The 16,649-nt window shown below is 51.5% G+C and overlaps 1 protein-coding gene across 1 annotated transcript; it reads left to right on the top strand.

Moving 5' to 3' along the window:
* Positions 1-355: 355 nt before the first annotated feature.
* LOC149367769 (uncharacterized) lies at positions 356-10,136 on the top strand. The gene is made up of 3 exons (XM_089575330.1): positions 356-415; positions 7,340-8,221; positions 10,119-10,136. Exons 1-3 carry the CDS (start codon positions 356-358, stop codon positions 10,134-10,136), a joined length of 960 nt encoding a protein of 319 aa, XP_089431456.1.
* The last annotated feature ends 6,513 nt before the right edge of the window (positions 10,137-16,649 follow it).

The following is a 16,649-nucleotide window of genomic DNA, read 5'->3' as shown; positions in this document are numbered from 1 at the left end:
AGCCACCTTTTTGAAGTTCTAAAAATTTATATGGATATTACTTACGGTGGGCTGCACACCTGTTAATAATTTATGATCCTAACAGCAATAGTTGAAAATCGGATGTGGCTTAGCTCAGCTAGGCCAGGATATACGTACTGAAAGCAGTTTCGTCTGCTGACATTTCGGCATCGACTCGCCGTCATTGGCGGCGTCTCTTCGCGAGACGTTCCTGTCGTTCTTCGGGCGTCTCGGTGCCAGCTTACCCTTTCTCGCCACGTTATCACGCGGCGCATAAGCTGTGCGCGGTCCGCCACCTGCGCCATCTGCTTCGCCAGCGCCGTACATTGCGAGAGGGATTTTCAGTGGGTGCCGCATGAAGGCGCTTCTACTACAGGCCAAGGAAGGTGCCTCAATCGCGAGCGCCGCCTTCAGGGTGAGGACACCGCTCTCAACGGAGGCATGTTGGGTCGGAATCTCCCGTTGGGCTACGCTGGGAGCTATGCGGCGGCGGGCTGTTTCGAACGGAAAACTGCCTCTACCACATGAAATTCCACAAATTTGGTGTCTTCCCAAGACAGAGTGGTGCCATAGATTATTTAACAAGTGAATCAAATTTAGTTACGGAAAAATATATCTTTTTTCGCAGCTAATCTGCCTGGAAACTCGGCGCCTTGTGACAAGTTCATTACATTCTTACAACGGGCGCTGCATACTCCAATGGAATCTGTATATTCGGATGCATTACATTTCATTACTTTGCAAACAAACAGGATTACTTATTTCGAGCAATATTTTCACATTCGCCAAAGAGTGCCATTCAAACAGCTTCCCGGTCGCCGCGAAATCAAGTCAGAGAAGTTTAAGGGGATGAAATGTAATGTTGCGCATTAATTATAACTCCGCCCCAAGCAAACATTGCTATGGACTGCAAACATTTAACATGCCTTGTCTCGCATACTTTGGAGTTCTGTGGGTTGAGAGCCGTCTCACCTGACCAGTGATTCCCAATTCTCCGCCCTCTTCCCCGAGCAAAGTGAAATGGCCGCTGCCCTTATCTAGAGTGAGCAGAACACCTGGAAACACAACAGTCCCTCATAGCTTCATTGTGCGGCAGCTTCATGTGCATATAGAATCTTCTGCACCATGCTGTGAGACGTCGCGTGTTTTGTAGAGACTAGCATGTGCGCCGATGACGTAGGCCTGGAAAGCTGTAATCGTCCAGCAGTTAATTGCGCCAAGGGCAGGGGAGGATTAAAACTGGCCCGGCCATATCCAAATTTGCCGAGCGCTTCCTGAAGAATCTGACAGCAAAGGCGTTTCCCAGTAAGGCACCCATATTATTTAGGCGCGCTCTCGCTGGTAAGCGAGTATGTGAGCTGTCTGCAAGCGTTTTGGTCAATTTCTTTTCTTTATGTCACGAAGGCATTTTAACCCCCCTCCCCCCATCCCTCTGCCTCTTTTCGCTAGCTCACTGCGAAATCCTAGCGGCGTAACTACATCCTATGCCCCATTAAGCAAAGAAATCGCGACTGAATCCGTGACCCCAAAGAAAGGAGCCTTTTTTGTCTCCACTACAAAGCAAAAAGGCCCATTTCGTTGGCGTCACGCAGCTGCATCACTAAAATTCGTCGCGCGTGTTTCTGGGCATGCATTTCATATAGTTTACGTTCCCCCCTCTTGATGACAGCGGTGGAGATGAGAGCTTGCCTGTCCTGATGACTCGTCCGTGTCTTTCTCCGCGCTTTACGTCAAACGCGGTTTTCCAACTAGCCCGGACCCATACCTTAAAGGGAGATCTATTGCCTTGCCACACTATACTACTGAGTGAGGCGACAAGCCAGCGTATAGACCTTTTTCACGTGCGCGCGGCCATCTTTCAACAGCAGCGCCATCTTGCGTCTCCGATTTTTCCGCCATGTTACCTTGGGTGGGGCCGCTGCAATACAGGCAGCGAGTACTCGCAGTGCTTTCCAGCCTAATCTGAGTGGTGATTTTTGCATGATTTTGACCTGCAAAGTGTTGCACTGTATCCACTGAGCAACTGCGAACAAAATGGCCCGTGCTTCGACGAGCGGCGACGCGGACGTTTCCCTGCAAGTTGTGCCGAAAATCGACATTGAAGGTGCGCTTCAAAGCAAGTGTGCGCAATTCATTTAACAGCTTTCTGGTATCTATAATGGCGACATTTATTAATGCGAGCACGAAACTTTCTGAGCGCTTCTATGTTGTAGTTATAATTATAAAAGAAAAACCGTTCCGTTCCGAGCTAACAGCAGTGTTGCTGTCAAGCGCTAAAGCGGTCTGCTCTGCGTTGCGCCGGTGACACGAACAGATTGAAACTGCGTTCGACCGCGTCTTTCACTGCATTTTCCCCCTGCACTGTCCTAAAAAACGGTATTTTCTGTAGTGCTTACATGGAGAAGGCACCGCTGGAGCGCATAAGCGCACAGAATTCTGTTGCGGCTTTTGGCTTTGCATAAATTTATTACTTCATACTAACGATAAAATAACTGGTGATGCGTGCAAATTTAGGGTGGTCCACTCTTAGCTTGAACATGCGAGTGTGCGGCAGCGCTCTTCGGAGCGCCAGTGCATCCATCGGCGCCGCGCGTCGAAGCAAAGGTTCGCAGGAACAGAGGAAACTGGATTTGGAGCTTCGCGTCGTCTGCCGCTTCGCTAAACTCGGAAAAAGATGTAGTAGAGAGGCATCTGGCCTTCGAACGCGATGTAATTTATACACTCGAAGCCGGTGCACCTGCTGTGACAGTCCCTGAGGGGAATATCTGCTTGGTCCGTCACGGATGCGGTCGCTGATTAATGCCGAAAGAGCGATAAAGCGCGTGCGTGTGGTCGGGTGGGCACTGCGTGCCTGCGAATTGCACGTCCCTAATAGGCACATTTTATTTAAACAATCGGCGCTTTGCATTATGGCGTCAGTTGAAAACAGTATTTGGTCTAAGCATGTGGTGTCAGGACGTAAGGTGGACGCGTCAAAGCTGCGGCCTTCAGTTTTTTAAGTACTGCTGGTTTATCAGATAATTACTGCAAGCAAACAGCTGTGACATTTGTTCAATGCATCATGGCTGTCAAGCACTGTCAAATAGCTATGTTTACAGTACCGTTCTCGTTAATAATCAGTCGCCAGTGTCGGCAGTTATAACAGAAATGTTTCACGTAACCCGCAGTGCTGCTGCATCATTTACCCAAATTATTACTTATGTTTTGATTTAGCAAGGGGCACAGACGACACATAGCGACATCAGCAGTAGGTGCTCGCGTGTAAGGTATGTGTAGCTGGAACAGCCCGCAACCGCACTGCCGTCGTGGCTCTCTGTGTTCCTCACACTGCTCCGCTTCAAGTCGCCTTCGCTTCCTGTAGTTGTTTGAACAGCAGACGACTGCGCACTGGTTTCCCAAAGACCTCGTTTCAGCTAATCGCACATACTTTCAAATCGCGCTACTACAGCTAAGCAACCGCATACAGTAAACACAGAGAACCGCAGAGAACGCTCGGGACGCACGGACACCTTTCCGAACCAGCCAGAGAGGAGGAAAGCAGCATGGCGGTGTTCGGCGCGCTGGGAGCGAGGCTAAAACTGAAAAAGCGCACCTGAAGTTTGCTCCCTAAAGTCACTTGAACTCTTCCAGTGACTTCCAGTGCAGTGGGAGCAATACAGTTCCAGTGACTTTATTGCTCCCACTGCACCTGCGCCGCTTCTTCCCTGCCGGTCATTTTGGCGTTTCTGTCCGGGCACGTCGCAGGCGGAGCGCGCGCAGTCGGCCGCGTCTCGACTGGTACGCGAGTGCTGCTCGCGCCGCTGGCACTCTCTCTTTCATTGTGTGCACGTGCCGTACTGCCACGGCCGCTTGATTCAAAGCGCAAAGCGAGGTGCGGCCAGCCACGTCGCGCCGCCGACAATGGTTGAGCATGTCCTGGCGGAGTTACAGTCGCGGCCGCTGTTTTCGGTGAGGGCGCCACTGCTCGGGGACAAGTCGCACGGTTTCCCGGGAGTGGTCTTCCGAAGCGCTCCTTGCTTCGTCGTGTTCGAGCGCGTTTGCCTCGTGTAAAACCGCGTTTGCCTTCCATATTCAATGCAAAAGAAAAAATGGCTGAGGCTTAACTTGGTTAAGCCTGGAGAATGCGAAGCATCATCGTGTCGCGTAATTTGGAGGCGAACAACCACAGCGACGGCGCGAGGTGGGCCCCCGTTTCTCTACTGTCGTGACGTCATCGTGTCACGTGGTGTGATGTCATGTATCACGTGATTTGGAGGCGCACAACCACAGCGACGGCGCGAGGTGGGCCCCCGTTTCTCTACTGTCGTGACGTCATCGTGTCACGTGGTGTGACGTCATGTATCACGTGATTTGGAGGCGCATAACCACGGTGAAGGTCTGAAGTGGTAGCTAAAGTAGTATGCTTCGCATAAAACCACTACTACCACTACTCACGTTCCTCATGTCTGCAGTGCTTTCTTTGGATTTTCTGCTGTGCGCATGAGTGAGCACGTTTGCCTCGCGTCTGCAGTGCTGGATTTGTACTTTTCGTGTGCGCGTGAATGTGTGTTTGCCTCGTGTCTGCCGTGCACGCTTTGGGCTCTTCGCGCATGCATGTTTGGAGGTCAGTGACGTGTATGGGGCACGATGCCGCGCATCTGCTGTGTGCCACTTTCCGTCAAAAACTCCAGAAAACAGCCAACTGTGAGATATCACGAGTTTTACTCCGAACTACAGCGTCGAGAAGCGTGGCTGAAAATATCGCTCGCCAAGGACTGACAGGGAAAGGAAGCAAGTGGGTGCCAAGCAACAGGTCTCTGGAATGTTCCTTGCATTTTAGAGAGAATGACTACACAAAGGAAGGTCAAGGAAGTTTCTTCATCTGTGAATTGTTCCTTCCTTTTTGTATGACCATGGAATAAAAGTGTCAAGTACTTTGTGGTTTTCTCGGCTGCAGGTGGGCTTATGAAGTTCCACAACTTCAGCTATAATAATTTTTTTTTCTTTTTTATAGTTTTTTTATATTTTTATAACTTGTGCATATAAGAGAAAAAATTCGACGTGACACGAAGCGGAAATCTACTGCGTGTAACCAGCTGTGCGTGTCCGTCTCATTCACCGTCTACATGGGGTAGCGAGGAATGAATAAAAATCAGGGGAGCACTTTGACGATCTAAAGTGCGAAGAGGCCAAAGCCTTTAACCGCCTCTGTCGCTGCCCTCTGCTTGGCAACTGTTGAAGATCGTTTGGCGACTCTTGAACGCTACCGTACGGCATCGCAAGCGCGTTGCGTAGCGGGCGACATTGGAGCGCGCGCGGGCGGCATCCTTCCTCGATCAACGTTCAGAGAGCAACTGGGAGATCTCTGGGTGATTCGACCACTGTGCAAACTTTTGACGTCAGTGCACATGCGCCGGTTTTATACCACCTGAGGATTGCGCATGGCGGCACTGCGCGTGCGCTGTCTTCGCGTTTAGTAGGCATCATTAACTAATAATCATTACTGTTCGTACATCTACTACTACACCATTAACTATCATTACTGACTTTTCAAGTAACCATTATTGACAGCTGCCGCGGACGCATGGACGGACGGACACGCTGGTGAGTCATGAGCCATAAAAGGCCTTAAGAATAGAATGAAAGCTTCAGGAGCATTAACGCTACATCCTGAGGTAGAGCCGCTGGCCCGGTCGTGCATAGTATAGGCGGCCGTTATGGACAGCGTTCAGGCATACACTAGAAGGGGGATTCCCACCTGCTGCGGTGGCTTGTGACATTCGCGCTTTAAATGCCGACTTCAAAATGCAGTCTTCAATGAGGCACTAGGCAGCGCACTCTTTACGCCCTCAGACAGCCAGCAACGGGCGTATCGACGCAGCAGTCACGGCGTTTCTCTGCGAGCAGTTGTCCCCGAGCAGTGGCGCCGCGGCGCGCGCACGGAGAACTAGGCTCAAGACGCCGTTTCTGTGCGACGTGGCGGGCCGCACCTCGCTTTGCGCTTTGCATCAAGCGGCCGTAGTAATGCTCGCCGGTGCACAAAAGGTATTGCCTCTCGCCGGGAGTTATGGCTGGAGTTCCGCGACGTTCAAATAGTGGAGAAACTAACTGTTGTGTCGTGGGCTGTCACAATAGTTCTCTGAACACCAAGGGCCGAGAGCCACCCGTGAAATTGTACCGATTTCCTGGAAAATGGTACGAGACCGAGAGAGGCCAAGCACGGATAACTGCTGTCCGCAGGGTCAAGTAATATCTCTTTTTCTCGCTAAACATGTTTGGTATGCTAGACGTGTAATATTATTTCTGATCAGTTTTCGTTGTAATTCACTAAGCAGGGTTTAGTAGTAGAGCTCGCTCTAACGAACCTCTTTCTCGTGACTGTTCCTCATGGTTATTTATAAATAAGCACACAGCAGCAGCATGCTTGCAGTGTCCTTGAATACATACTGCATGAGGCAATACATGCTGTGTACAAATACAGGATATACTTTAAGAAGCCTCTCGCGCTTCGCGTTATCTATATTCGTAAATAATTCCTCTGTTTTGCGGCGGAGTGTTTGGGAAGCCCGCTAAGTGAAAAAGTGGTTTTAAGCAGAGAAAATGACGAGTACCTGTTTCTTCTCAGTATACACTTCAAACGAGCCTTCAGGGAAGGGACGAAGGAGAGAGGGGGAACAGAAAGTACGAAATAAGTGGTAGGGTTTTAACGTAGTTAAACCGAGTAGACATGCGAAAGCAGGTGTTTATTGGCTCATGGTTTTGCTTTCCTGGGTCGTCGGCACGTCTGGCGATGATATGACTCATATCAAGCTCCGATTGACGTTAAGCTGATCTGATCTCCGCGCCGCAGATGGAAGTTGATGTAGACGATGATGTCCAATGCACAACACTAGAATATTGCAGCGTATCATTGTAGCGTCCGTTAGTTCGCGCAAAGCCGCAGAAAAGGGGGGTTATCATTTTTGTTCGTGACGCGAGAAGCGACCGGTCTAATCTTGATTGTTCACAGCCATGAACAGCTGCATCTACGTGTTTCCAGATTACTCTAGATGATATCGACCTGTTATCTCGAAGTTTTCTTGCCGGCTTTAAATTGAACGATGCCGCTAGCAGCGGGCATTCGTAGTTCGACGATTGACGAGCACGCTTGTTGCTTACGCCGCCACCGAGTGATTCAGTTCTTTTGCGGGCGCAAGTCAGCCCAAATAAAGAGCTTCGTTTGCAAGTCTTTCTGGTGTCTTCCTGACCGCTGGACGGCCGTCACTACAACGTGACATCTGGTGGAGGTGCTGGGTAGCCTTCCATGTACCGGACGCCCCCTACAAGCCGTGACGCCATCCCTCTGAGTCATTTACCGCAGGACCTTAGTCCACTCCACCGCGCAAGCCGACGTCTGCAAGGCGACGCACCTGAGTTCGGGATTCTGCCGGACCCTACCCGGAAGCGAAAGCCAGTAGCAACGTCCACCATGAGCTTGCCCCAGACGACGACTCCAATCATTTTTCACCAGCCCCGGGTGCCACCAGCCTTCGACGCTTCGCCTGGCGCCGACCCCGAAGAATGGCTGGAGCAGTTCGACCGTGTGGCTCTCTTTAACAACTGGGACGACGCCATGAAAATTAGGTACGTATTCTTCGCCTTGGAGGGACCGGCAAGAATCTGGTTTGAGAATGAGGAAGCTAGCCTTAGGGATTGGGAAACCTTCAAGGAGCAGCTTCTCAAGACTTCCACAAACGTCGTCAGAAAGGAGAGAGCCCAGCAGCTGCTACAGTCTCGCATACAACAACCAAACGAGACCGTTGTAGTATACACTGAGGAGATGAAGCGTCTCTTCCGGCGTGCCGACTCGAGCATGAAGGAAGAAGAAAAGGTCAAGCTGCTTATGCGAGGAATTAAAGAGCAACTCTTTGCGGGCCTCGTACGGAACCCACCGAAAACCGTCGCCGAATTTGTACAAGAGGCATCCACTATGGAAGAAACTCTTGATACCCGAGCCCGCCAGTATGACCGCCAGCAGCGCATTTTCTCAGCAAACTGCCTGGACACCACTAACAACGATAACCTGCGGGAGGTTATCCGTCAAGTTGTTCGAGAGGAGCTCCGAGGATTGCTGCCAACGGGAACGCAGCCGCAGATTTTATCGCTCACAGACGTCATCCGGGATGAAGTTCAACAGGCCTTGGGTGTGACGCCGACCACCACGCAGCCTATGGAGCCCCCAGCGATGACTTACGCCGCAGCTGTGCGCCGTCCTGCACCTCGACGACGGGACCCAAGCCCCTATCGCCCTCAGCCAGCTGCGTTGTACCGCCGCCCTCTCGCCCCAACCCGCCCGTCCTACGACCGTCGCACACAGCCGAGGAAATGCGACGAGTGGAGAACTCCTGACCGGCGCCGCCCACTATGCTTCCACTGCGGCGAAGCCGGTCACGTCCTCCGGCACTGCCCATACAGAAGACAGGGCATCCGAGGGTTCTCTACGACGCCCCACGACCCCGACCCGGCCAGCGACCAGCCGAAATCGAAGAGTTTTTGCGTCGGGAAGAATACTCATCGCCGAGCCACCTATCACGTTCCCCGTCGCCATCGTCCCCGCGCTTTGTATCTCCTAGCCGAGGTTACGCCGTGCGTGGACGCTCCCCCAGCCCCCGAAGGTTAAACTGAATAAAGCAGCCTCTGGAGGTGAGGTTGCTTCTAAGCGCAATGACAAAGATCCTCCACCAACGAAAACGCAATACCATGCCTCAACTACGACGACAACACCGACGACGACGACGCGGCCAGACCTGAAGCTTTTACCGCTGCCCAGTGAAGTAACATCGGAGTACGCCCACCGCAGCCTCACTACTCGACTAAGCCGAGATCGGACACCGAAGACAACGTACAATACGAGAACGCGAACGAGTGACCTTGAAGTTACGGTCGATGGTCACGCAGTTACTGCCTTGGTCAACACGGGAGCTGACTACTCTGTCATGGGCGGCCCACTCGCTGTCCGACTCAGGAAGGTAAGAACAACTTGGGATGGCCCGCTGATCCGCACCGCAGGTGGCAACCTGATTACGCCGTTAGGAGGCTCCACCGCAAGAGTTACTGTAAACGGAAGAACCTATGCGACAACCTTCCTGATCTTATAGCAATGCTCGCGAGACGTGATTTTGAGAATGGACTTCCTGAATGAACATCGAGCGATCATCGACCTTCGATCTAAGTCGATCAAGCTTTCCACGGACAAAGCCATATCTGCAGCGACGACAGCGACTCATCACGTTGCCTTAAACGTTCTGTACGAAGCATTGAGCGTGCCGCCCCGATCAAGTGTCGTCGCCTGCATAATTACTGGAGACATCGAAACTGCCGAAGGCGTCATCGAGGGGAACACCCAGCTACTCCTGGATCGAGGACTGGCCGTCGCAATGGGAGTCGCCCAAATCCGAAATAACCAAGCCCAGGTGTTGCTAACCAACTTCAGCGAATAATACCGGCATCTAAACAAAGGTACAACGATCGCTTTCCTCGACGAGCTGGCAGACTTCAGAGACATATTTGCCCTACCCGACCAACCCGTAGAACGATCTGACCAACGCCATCAACCAACGTTTGATATCAACCCAGCATTACCACGGAGCAGACAAGACCAAATACGCAGTCTTCTTCAAAAGTACAGCGATTACTTCTTATCAGCATCAAATGTGCGACGAACCAGGCATGCCAAGCACCGCATTGTCACAGACGAACACTGCCGACCACTGCGAAGAAGCCCCTACCGCGTATCGCCGCTAGAACGCCAAGCTATCCGCAAACAAGTTGAGGAAATGCTTCGTGACGACGTTATCCAGCCATCAAGGAGCCCCTGGGCAGCACCAGTCCTCCTAGTGAAAAAGAAAGACGGCACCCTTCGGTTTTGCGTCGATTACCGCCGCTTGAACAGGATTACGAAGAAGGATGTCTACCCCTCCCCCGCATCGACGATACATTGGACCGGCTGTGGAACGCTAAGTACTTCTCATCGATGGACCTGAAGAGCGGCTACTGGCAAATTGAAGTCGACGAAAGAGATCGCGAAAAGAGTGCGTTCATCACGCCGGACAGACTCTGCGAGTTCGAGGTGATGCCATTTGGTCTCTGTTCCACACCAGCTACATTTCAGCGAGTAATGGATACAGTGCTGGCCGGCCTAAAGTGGCAGATTTGTCTGGTATATTTAGAAGACGTCGTTGTCTTCGCCTCGAACTTTAAGGAACACGTAAAAAGGCTTCGAACAGTACTAGACGCAATAAAATCATCCGGCCTAACTTTGAAAGCAGAGAAGTGCCACTTTGCCTATGAAGAGCTGCTGTTTCTAGGCCACATTGCTAGCAAGGAGGAAGTACGCCCAGACCCGCAGAAAACAGCTGCTATCGCAATGTTTCCGCCACCGGCCGATAAGAAAGCTGTGCACAGATTCCTCGGACTGTGCGCGTATTACCGTCGTTTCGTAAAAAACTTTCGCGCATCGCCGAGCCACTGATCCTCCTGACAAAGGCAGATGTGCCATTTAAATGGGAGGCGCCGCAAATAGAAGCCTTCAAGGAACTTCAGCGCCGTTTACAGACCCCACCGATCCTTGCGCACTTTGATGAAAACGCCGAGACTAAAATTCATACCGACGCAAGTAGTGTGGGCCTAGGCACTGTCCTCGTTCAGAAAATTGACGGAGTGGAGAAGGCCATCGCGTAAGCTGGCCGTTCCCTGTCCAAAGCCGAAGCTAATTATTCGACAACTGAGAAGGAGTGCCTCTGCATCATCTGGCCTACGTCGAAATTCCGCCCCTACCTGTACGGACGACCGTTCAAGGTGGTCAGCGATCACCACGGACTGTGCTGGCTCGCCAGTTTGAAGGACCCCTCCGGCCGCCTTGCTCGATGGAGCCTGCGGCTCCAGGAGTTTGATGTAACCGTCGCTTACAAGTCCGGACGTAAGCACTCTGACGCCGACTGGCTGTCACGAGCCCCTGTAGATGCACCGCCGCCGGACGACGATGAGGACGCCTTCCTGGGACCCATCAGCTCCAGCTCTTTTGTACAACAGCAACGCGCGGACCTCGAGATAAAATGCCTCATGAAATACTTGGAAGGCAAGGTTTCTTTACCCCTCGCCTCGTTCAAGCGAGGATTGTCTTCGTTCTGTTTACAGAATGATGTCCTCGTGAAGAAGAACTTTGCAGCGAACAAGACAGCCTACCTCCTTGTTGTACCTCTAAGTCTGCGCGGAGAAGTTCTTCAGGCCTCACACTACGAGCCGACAGCTGGACATCTCGGGTTTTCTCGCACCCTCCGCCGCATTCAAGACAAGTATTACTGGCCCCGACTGTCTGCCGATGTCGCACATTATGTGAGAACCTGCCGAGATTGTCAGCGACGAAAGACCCCTCCAACCCGACCAGCAGGAATTTTGAACCCCATTGAGCCCCCCTCAAGGCCCTTTCAGCAGATCAGCATGGACTTGCTTGGCCCGTTCCCGAAATAAACATCTGGAAATAAGTGGATCATTATAGCGACTGACTACCTGACCCTCTACGCCGAGGCAAAAGCCCTACCCACCGGAACAGCAGCAGAAGTCGCCAAATTTTTCGTGGAGAACATTCTTCTGCGACACGGCGCCCCCAATGTGCTCATTACTCACAGAGGAACAGCATTCACGGCGGAATTGCCGCAAGCCATCCTGCGTTACAGCCAAACCAGCCACCGGAGGACAACTGCATACCACCCGCAGACCAACGGACTGACCGAGCGCGTCAACAAAACCATCGCCGATATGCTCGCCATGTATGTCGATGCCGAACACAAGACCTGGGACGTCATCTTGCCTTACGTAGTCTTCGCCTACAACACTGCAGTGCAGGAGACCACCCAGATGACGCCTTTTAGGCTCGTCCATGGCAGAGTGGCCACGACCACGCTGGACGCCATGCTGCCGAACGTTACCGAGGAAGATAAGGTCGACGTCGCCGCCCAGCTACAACGCGCAGAAGAATCCCGAAGACTTGCCCGATTAAGGATCAAAGACCAGCAGCGGACCGATGCCACACGCTACACCTACGAAGACGCGACGCGGAATACAAGCCAGGAGACCGAGTCTGGGTTTGGACGCCCATTCGGCGCCGAGGATTGAGCAAAAAGCTTTTGCGACGCTATTTCGGCCCGTAAAAGGTTCTTCGTCGGCTATAGGTGAATTGGACTATGAAGTCGTCCCTGACCAAATGACTGCATCCCAGCGACGCCGCGTACGACCCGCACTAGTCCATGTCGTACGCCTAAAGCCCTATCAGGCACGCTAAAGGACGCCGTGTTTCCACAGTCGGTGTTTATTTTTGCACAATCCGTTTTTGATTGTTGATAGCCGCATTATTTTCTAATGCATCGAGGCGATGCTTCTTCGATAGGGGAGTAATGCCGCGAGTCTTTGTAGCGCTTGTTTGTTGTGTTTATTTGTTCATGCTTCAAGGCTGCCGGCACGCCGCTTTATCGCTTCGTTTGTGACGCAAGACGCGCCTAGAATTATCTCGATGGATCGCATCCGGACGGAGCCGACTCTAGTTTGTGCCAGAATGTTCTAGTAACTTCTAAAGCTTTATCTCGAAGATTCGCTATCGGCTTTAAAAAGAGCACGGCCGACAGCGGTGGGCATTTTGTTCGACGAGCGCCGAGCAGGCTTGTTGCTTTTTCGCGGCTGTTTCTCGAGTACAGCGAGATATCGGGGGCCCTATTGAGCAGGGAAAAAGCAAGGCGCTAAGGTTTGGCGCCTTCACACCGAACCTTGCGGGCGAGGTGGAGTGGGTGCAGGGAGTGAAAGTCCTGGGAGTAGTGTTCCTCGCCAGCGGGGAAGTAGCCCGCGAAACCTGGACTAACCTCCGCACGAATGCTGAGAAACGCCTCTCGGTGGCGTAAACTTTCCGCCTTTCAATGGCAGAGCGCAGCTATGTAGTTAAGTCTACAATCCTAGCCGCATCTTTTTTTGTCGCCCGCGTCGCAAACCCACCGCGCACGTTTGCTCGCAGGCTAACCTCGGCCTGTGGCTCTTTCGTTTCGGCGGGCAAAACCGAACTTGTGTCACGAATGTTCATGCGCCTTCCATCGTACATGGGTGGGTTTAGTATACCTTGCATTCACACCATGTGCAATGCGCTCGCCTTGCGAGGAGTACGAGATCTTGTACGCAACCCAGACTACCCCAGGAGAACACTCCTCACATACTTTCTGGGTAGAGCGCGTAACGTGTTTTTTACACAACACGTGGTTGGCCCTACAGCCGAGCAGCCGCCGGCATTTTTCGTTAACGTGAGTCGCACACTGGCGTCGTTGACTGCCAGCCTGCCCGATCTGGATGTTGATGAAACCCCGCCCTCCAGGATGTGTGAAGCACTAACGGTCGCTGAGCTGACCCGCGAACAACTCCAGAAAACGAGACGGGCACGCTGGCGCCAACTGACCTCAGCTGCGCTTCCTGCAGATTTCAGGGACTTCGGCTGGCTGCGAGGCTAGCGGGTCCTGCCCACAAGAGACCGCCTTGCGGCGTGGGGCGTGGCGCCCTCCGCCCGATGCCCGCAGTGCGGTCTCCTTGAAACTTTGCAGCACGCAATGTTTGAGTGTGTAGTTGCGCGCACCTTTTGGATATTAGTGTCACGCATGTTTTTAACCCGCCTGGAAACGCGCACCAGTTCACCCGAAGTGTTTAAAAATATGCTCTTGTGTGTCGGCATGTTCGTTTTGTGGCGGCAGCGTTGAGTGGCTTCCTTAAACGGGCGTCCGCAAAGAACAATGTTTCCAATGTTGCAGCGCCTCCGCACGCACCTGTTTGAACAAGCATGCGTGGACGCTCTGTCAATGAGCGAGGCTGAGTTTTTGCGCAAATGGTCGACATACTTTTTCGTCCTGCACGGCGGTCGAGTGTCGGCTTTCTTACTGCCTTACTTACGTGCTCAGTGCTGCGTCACTGCGCATGTGCTTGACTAATCAGAGCATTGAGTTCAGCTGTTTTGTTTTGTATTTTTTATGTTAACACAGAACAAAATAAACTTCTCTTTCCACGCCGCCGCCGAGTGATTCAGTTCTTTGCGGGCGCAAGTCAGTCCAAATAAAGAGTTTCGTTTCGAAGACGTTCTCGCTGGTTTCCTGTTCGCCGTACTGCAGTCACCACTACGTGACAATATTGTGAAACAGAGCGCAAGCACGTAATGCAGCAGAGGTAGCACCATGTCACCTTCCGCCTGTCCTGTATAGCTTTTCTCGGGTCTATTTCAAAATGTGTTTTTCTTTTAAATCAGAACACTGAAGCAAGTTTTGTTTCAATTGTGTATAAAAGCCTAACATACACGCGCAGTGCAGTCATCCGCAGACTTTGAACAAACTGGCTGAGAGGTATGTTTACTCGAGCATCGTTCGCAATGGATAGAAAGGTGTAATGAGTGTGTGCTTGTGAAAAGTAACTAGTCTCGTGCACGCAGTCACTTCGCCATAATCTTGTCTCACCCAAAGAGGAGTGCCTACAGATGAAATAAATGTTGCGCTAATTTCAGCTTCATTTGGGGAATAATGTTGCATACATGGATCGCTTACCTCCTATGGCTTGGCCACCCTGTATATCAGCACAACTTTTGTTATAGACGGAAGCAGCACCAGAAGACTGTTCGGACTTAATCTTCACTGGCAGAATGCTGGCCTGGTGTTGGAATGCTTAGTGCTCCAGCAGTGAACAGTAATAGCCAAAGTCTTCAGGGTGGCTGCCCTATAGCTCTATGCGCGCCGAATCACACTATATATGCTTGCTAAAGTGCACAGATGATTTCACTGCCTCCTTTTACTAGATCCTCATTTGAAAACAACGCATCACACACAAAAATAAACCCACAAACGAGTTCAGCGTTTAACGTGGACAGCAAGAACACATCACGAACTAGTTCGTTTTCCATCAGAACGAAAACAGCGCAAACGAGACACTGCGCTTGCGTCTTGTCCTTCCTTTCTGCGTCCTTCGTGAAGTTTGGGCTGTTTTCATTGCGGTGGACTGCAAGAGCTGCTTGTTTTTTTTTGTATCAGAGTTAGCGGAAATGCAGTTTATTGTACACAGAGTGCAGTACAAGCAGAAAAAACGACGTAGACTTTCGTCTGCGAGTTCCTTGATAAAGGAAGAAGTCAGCCATAGGTGGTCATTACAATCGCTAAGCTGATGTCCAAACATCTTTGGAACGTGTCTGATGACTTGTGATTCGACGTTGCATGTAACAGATGCCGAAGCCGCAATATTTTCTGCAAGTCGCACCATCTTTTCGCATATGCTAAGCGTCGCAGCGCAAGGCACAGTGCGTCGCGGCCTAGCGGGGTTACTTTCTGCGCACGCCCACTTTGTACCAACAGGCACAATGCCCTGAAATAATCATTCATGCCTTCTTTCTGGAACCTCAACTGCTTTTTGAACAGGGTGCAGTCGATATTATCAATATCTAGAAGTGCGAATCCGGAACCATACTTATATAGCTCATGCTTCGTCCGGCGCCTCAATTCATACTCAATATTTTGTGATGAATTAAGTGGCTTTTAGTAGCCACCGACCTTTTCTAGGCCACATCAAGTCACCGATTTCCTCAAATTTCAGCATCGAGGCAACATTATGATCGTGCAAGATACTAGAAGGTTGGTTTATGGAGATTTAACGGCCCAAAACTACTCAGGCTATGAGGAACGCCGTATTGAAGGGCTCCGGAAACTTCGACCGACTGGGGTGCTTTAACGTGCACTGACATCGCACATACACGGGACTCTAGAATTTTGCCTCCATTGAAATTCGACCGCCACGGCCTGGATCGAACCCGTGTATTTCGGGTCAGCAGCCGAGCGCCATAACCACTGAGCCACTGCGGCGGCTCAGGATACTAGAAGACATACCGATTACCTGCCAATTCTTCAGTACTACAACGCTCTCAGTGGAACTTACGACTTGGCAGTGGCTGCACCGTGCCGCGCGTCGACTCCACCCGACTAGGCGAAATTAATTTCATTGAAGTGCACTAGATGTTACGCCGGCGCATTTTGAAATGTACATAGTATATCGACAGTGTTGCTGTTAGCGTACAACCAACTAGACTTGTTCGAACGTTCTAGCGAACTAGCTGATTCATTTCAATAACAGGTAGGCCGGTGCAAATAAATCACGACAGGTGACATAGAAACGAAAAGTAGACCTCGGTTGCAGACTTCAAACTGTTTATTCATGAATGAAACCGCAGGTTATGCAAGTGCGCAATCGAAGCATAAAAAAACCTTTGTAATTCGCACAGATTTTCATATAAGGTAACACAGTGGCCATATTTTTCTCTTCATGGGTAAACGAAAGCATCACAGCTTGCCTTGTCATCAATGCGCGACTCAGACTATGCGACGGACTCAGCCTACGCGAGGCGTGCTTGTGCGAGCGAAGAGAGGTTATCGCCCATCCTGCTCAGAGATCGGCGGGTGAGGTACATCATCAAGGCGGCGAAGAGTGCATGTGTACAGAGCAGGTGTCCAATCATCGTCGCATCACTCACACTATCGAAAACAAGCACCGGTTTTAATGCGGCAGCATTGGGAGGGCCATCACGGCGTCATGGCACCTGCTTCTATGTGAACACTCCGTTTGTCAACCGTAGTAGG

Source organism: Amblyomma mixtum, chromosome 1 (genome assembly GCF_055824585.1).
Source record: "Amblyomma mixtum isolate Tamu chromosome 1, ASM5582458v1, whole genome shotgun sequence".
In the NCBI taxonomy this organism is placed as follows: Eukaryota; Metazoa; Arthropoda; class Arachnida; order Ixodida; family Ixodidae; genus Amblyomma; species Amblyomma mixtum.
Note: the sequence above shows the minus strand (reverse complement) of the source record. Positions and strands in the feature narration are given on the sequence as shown.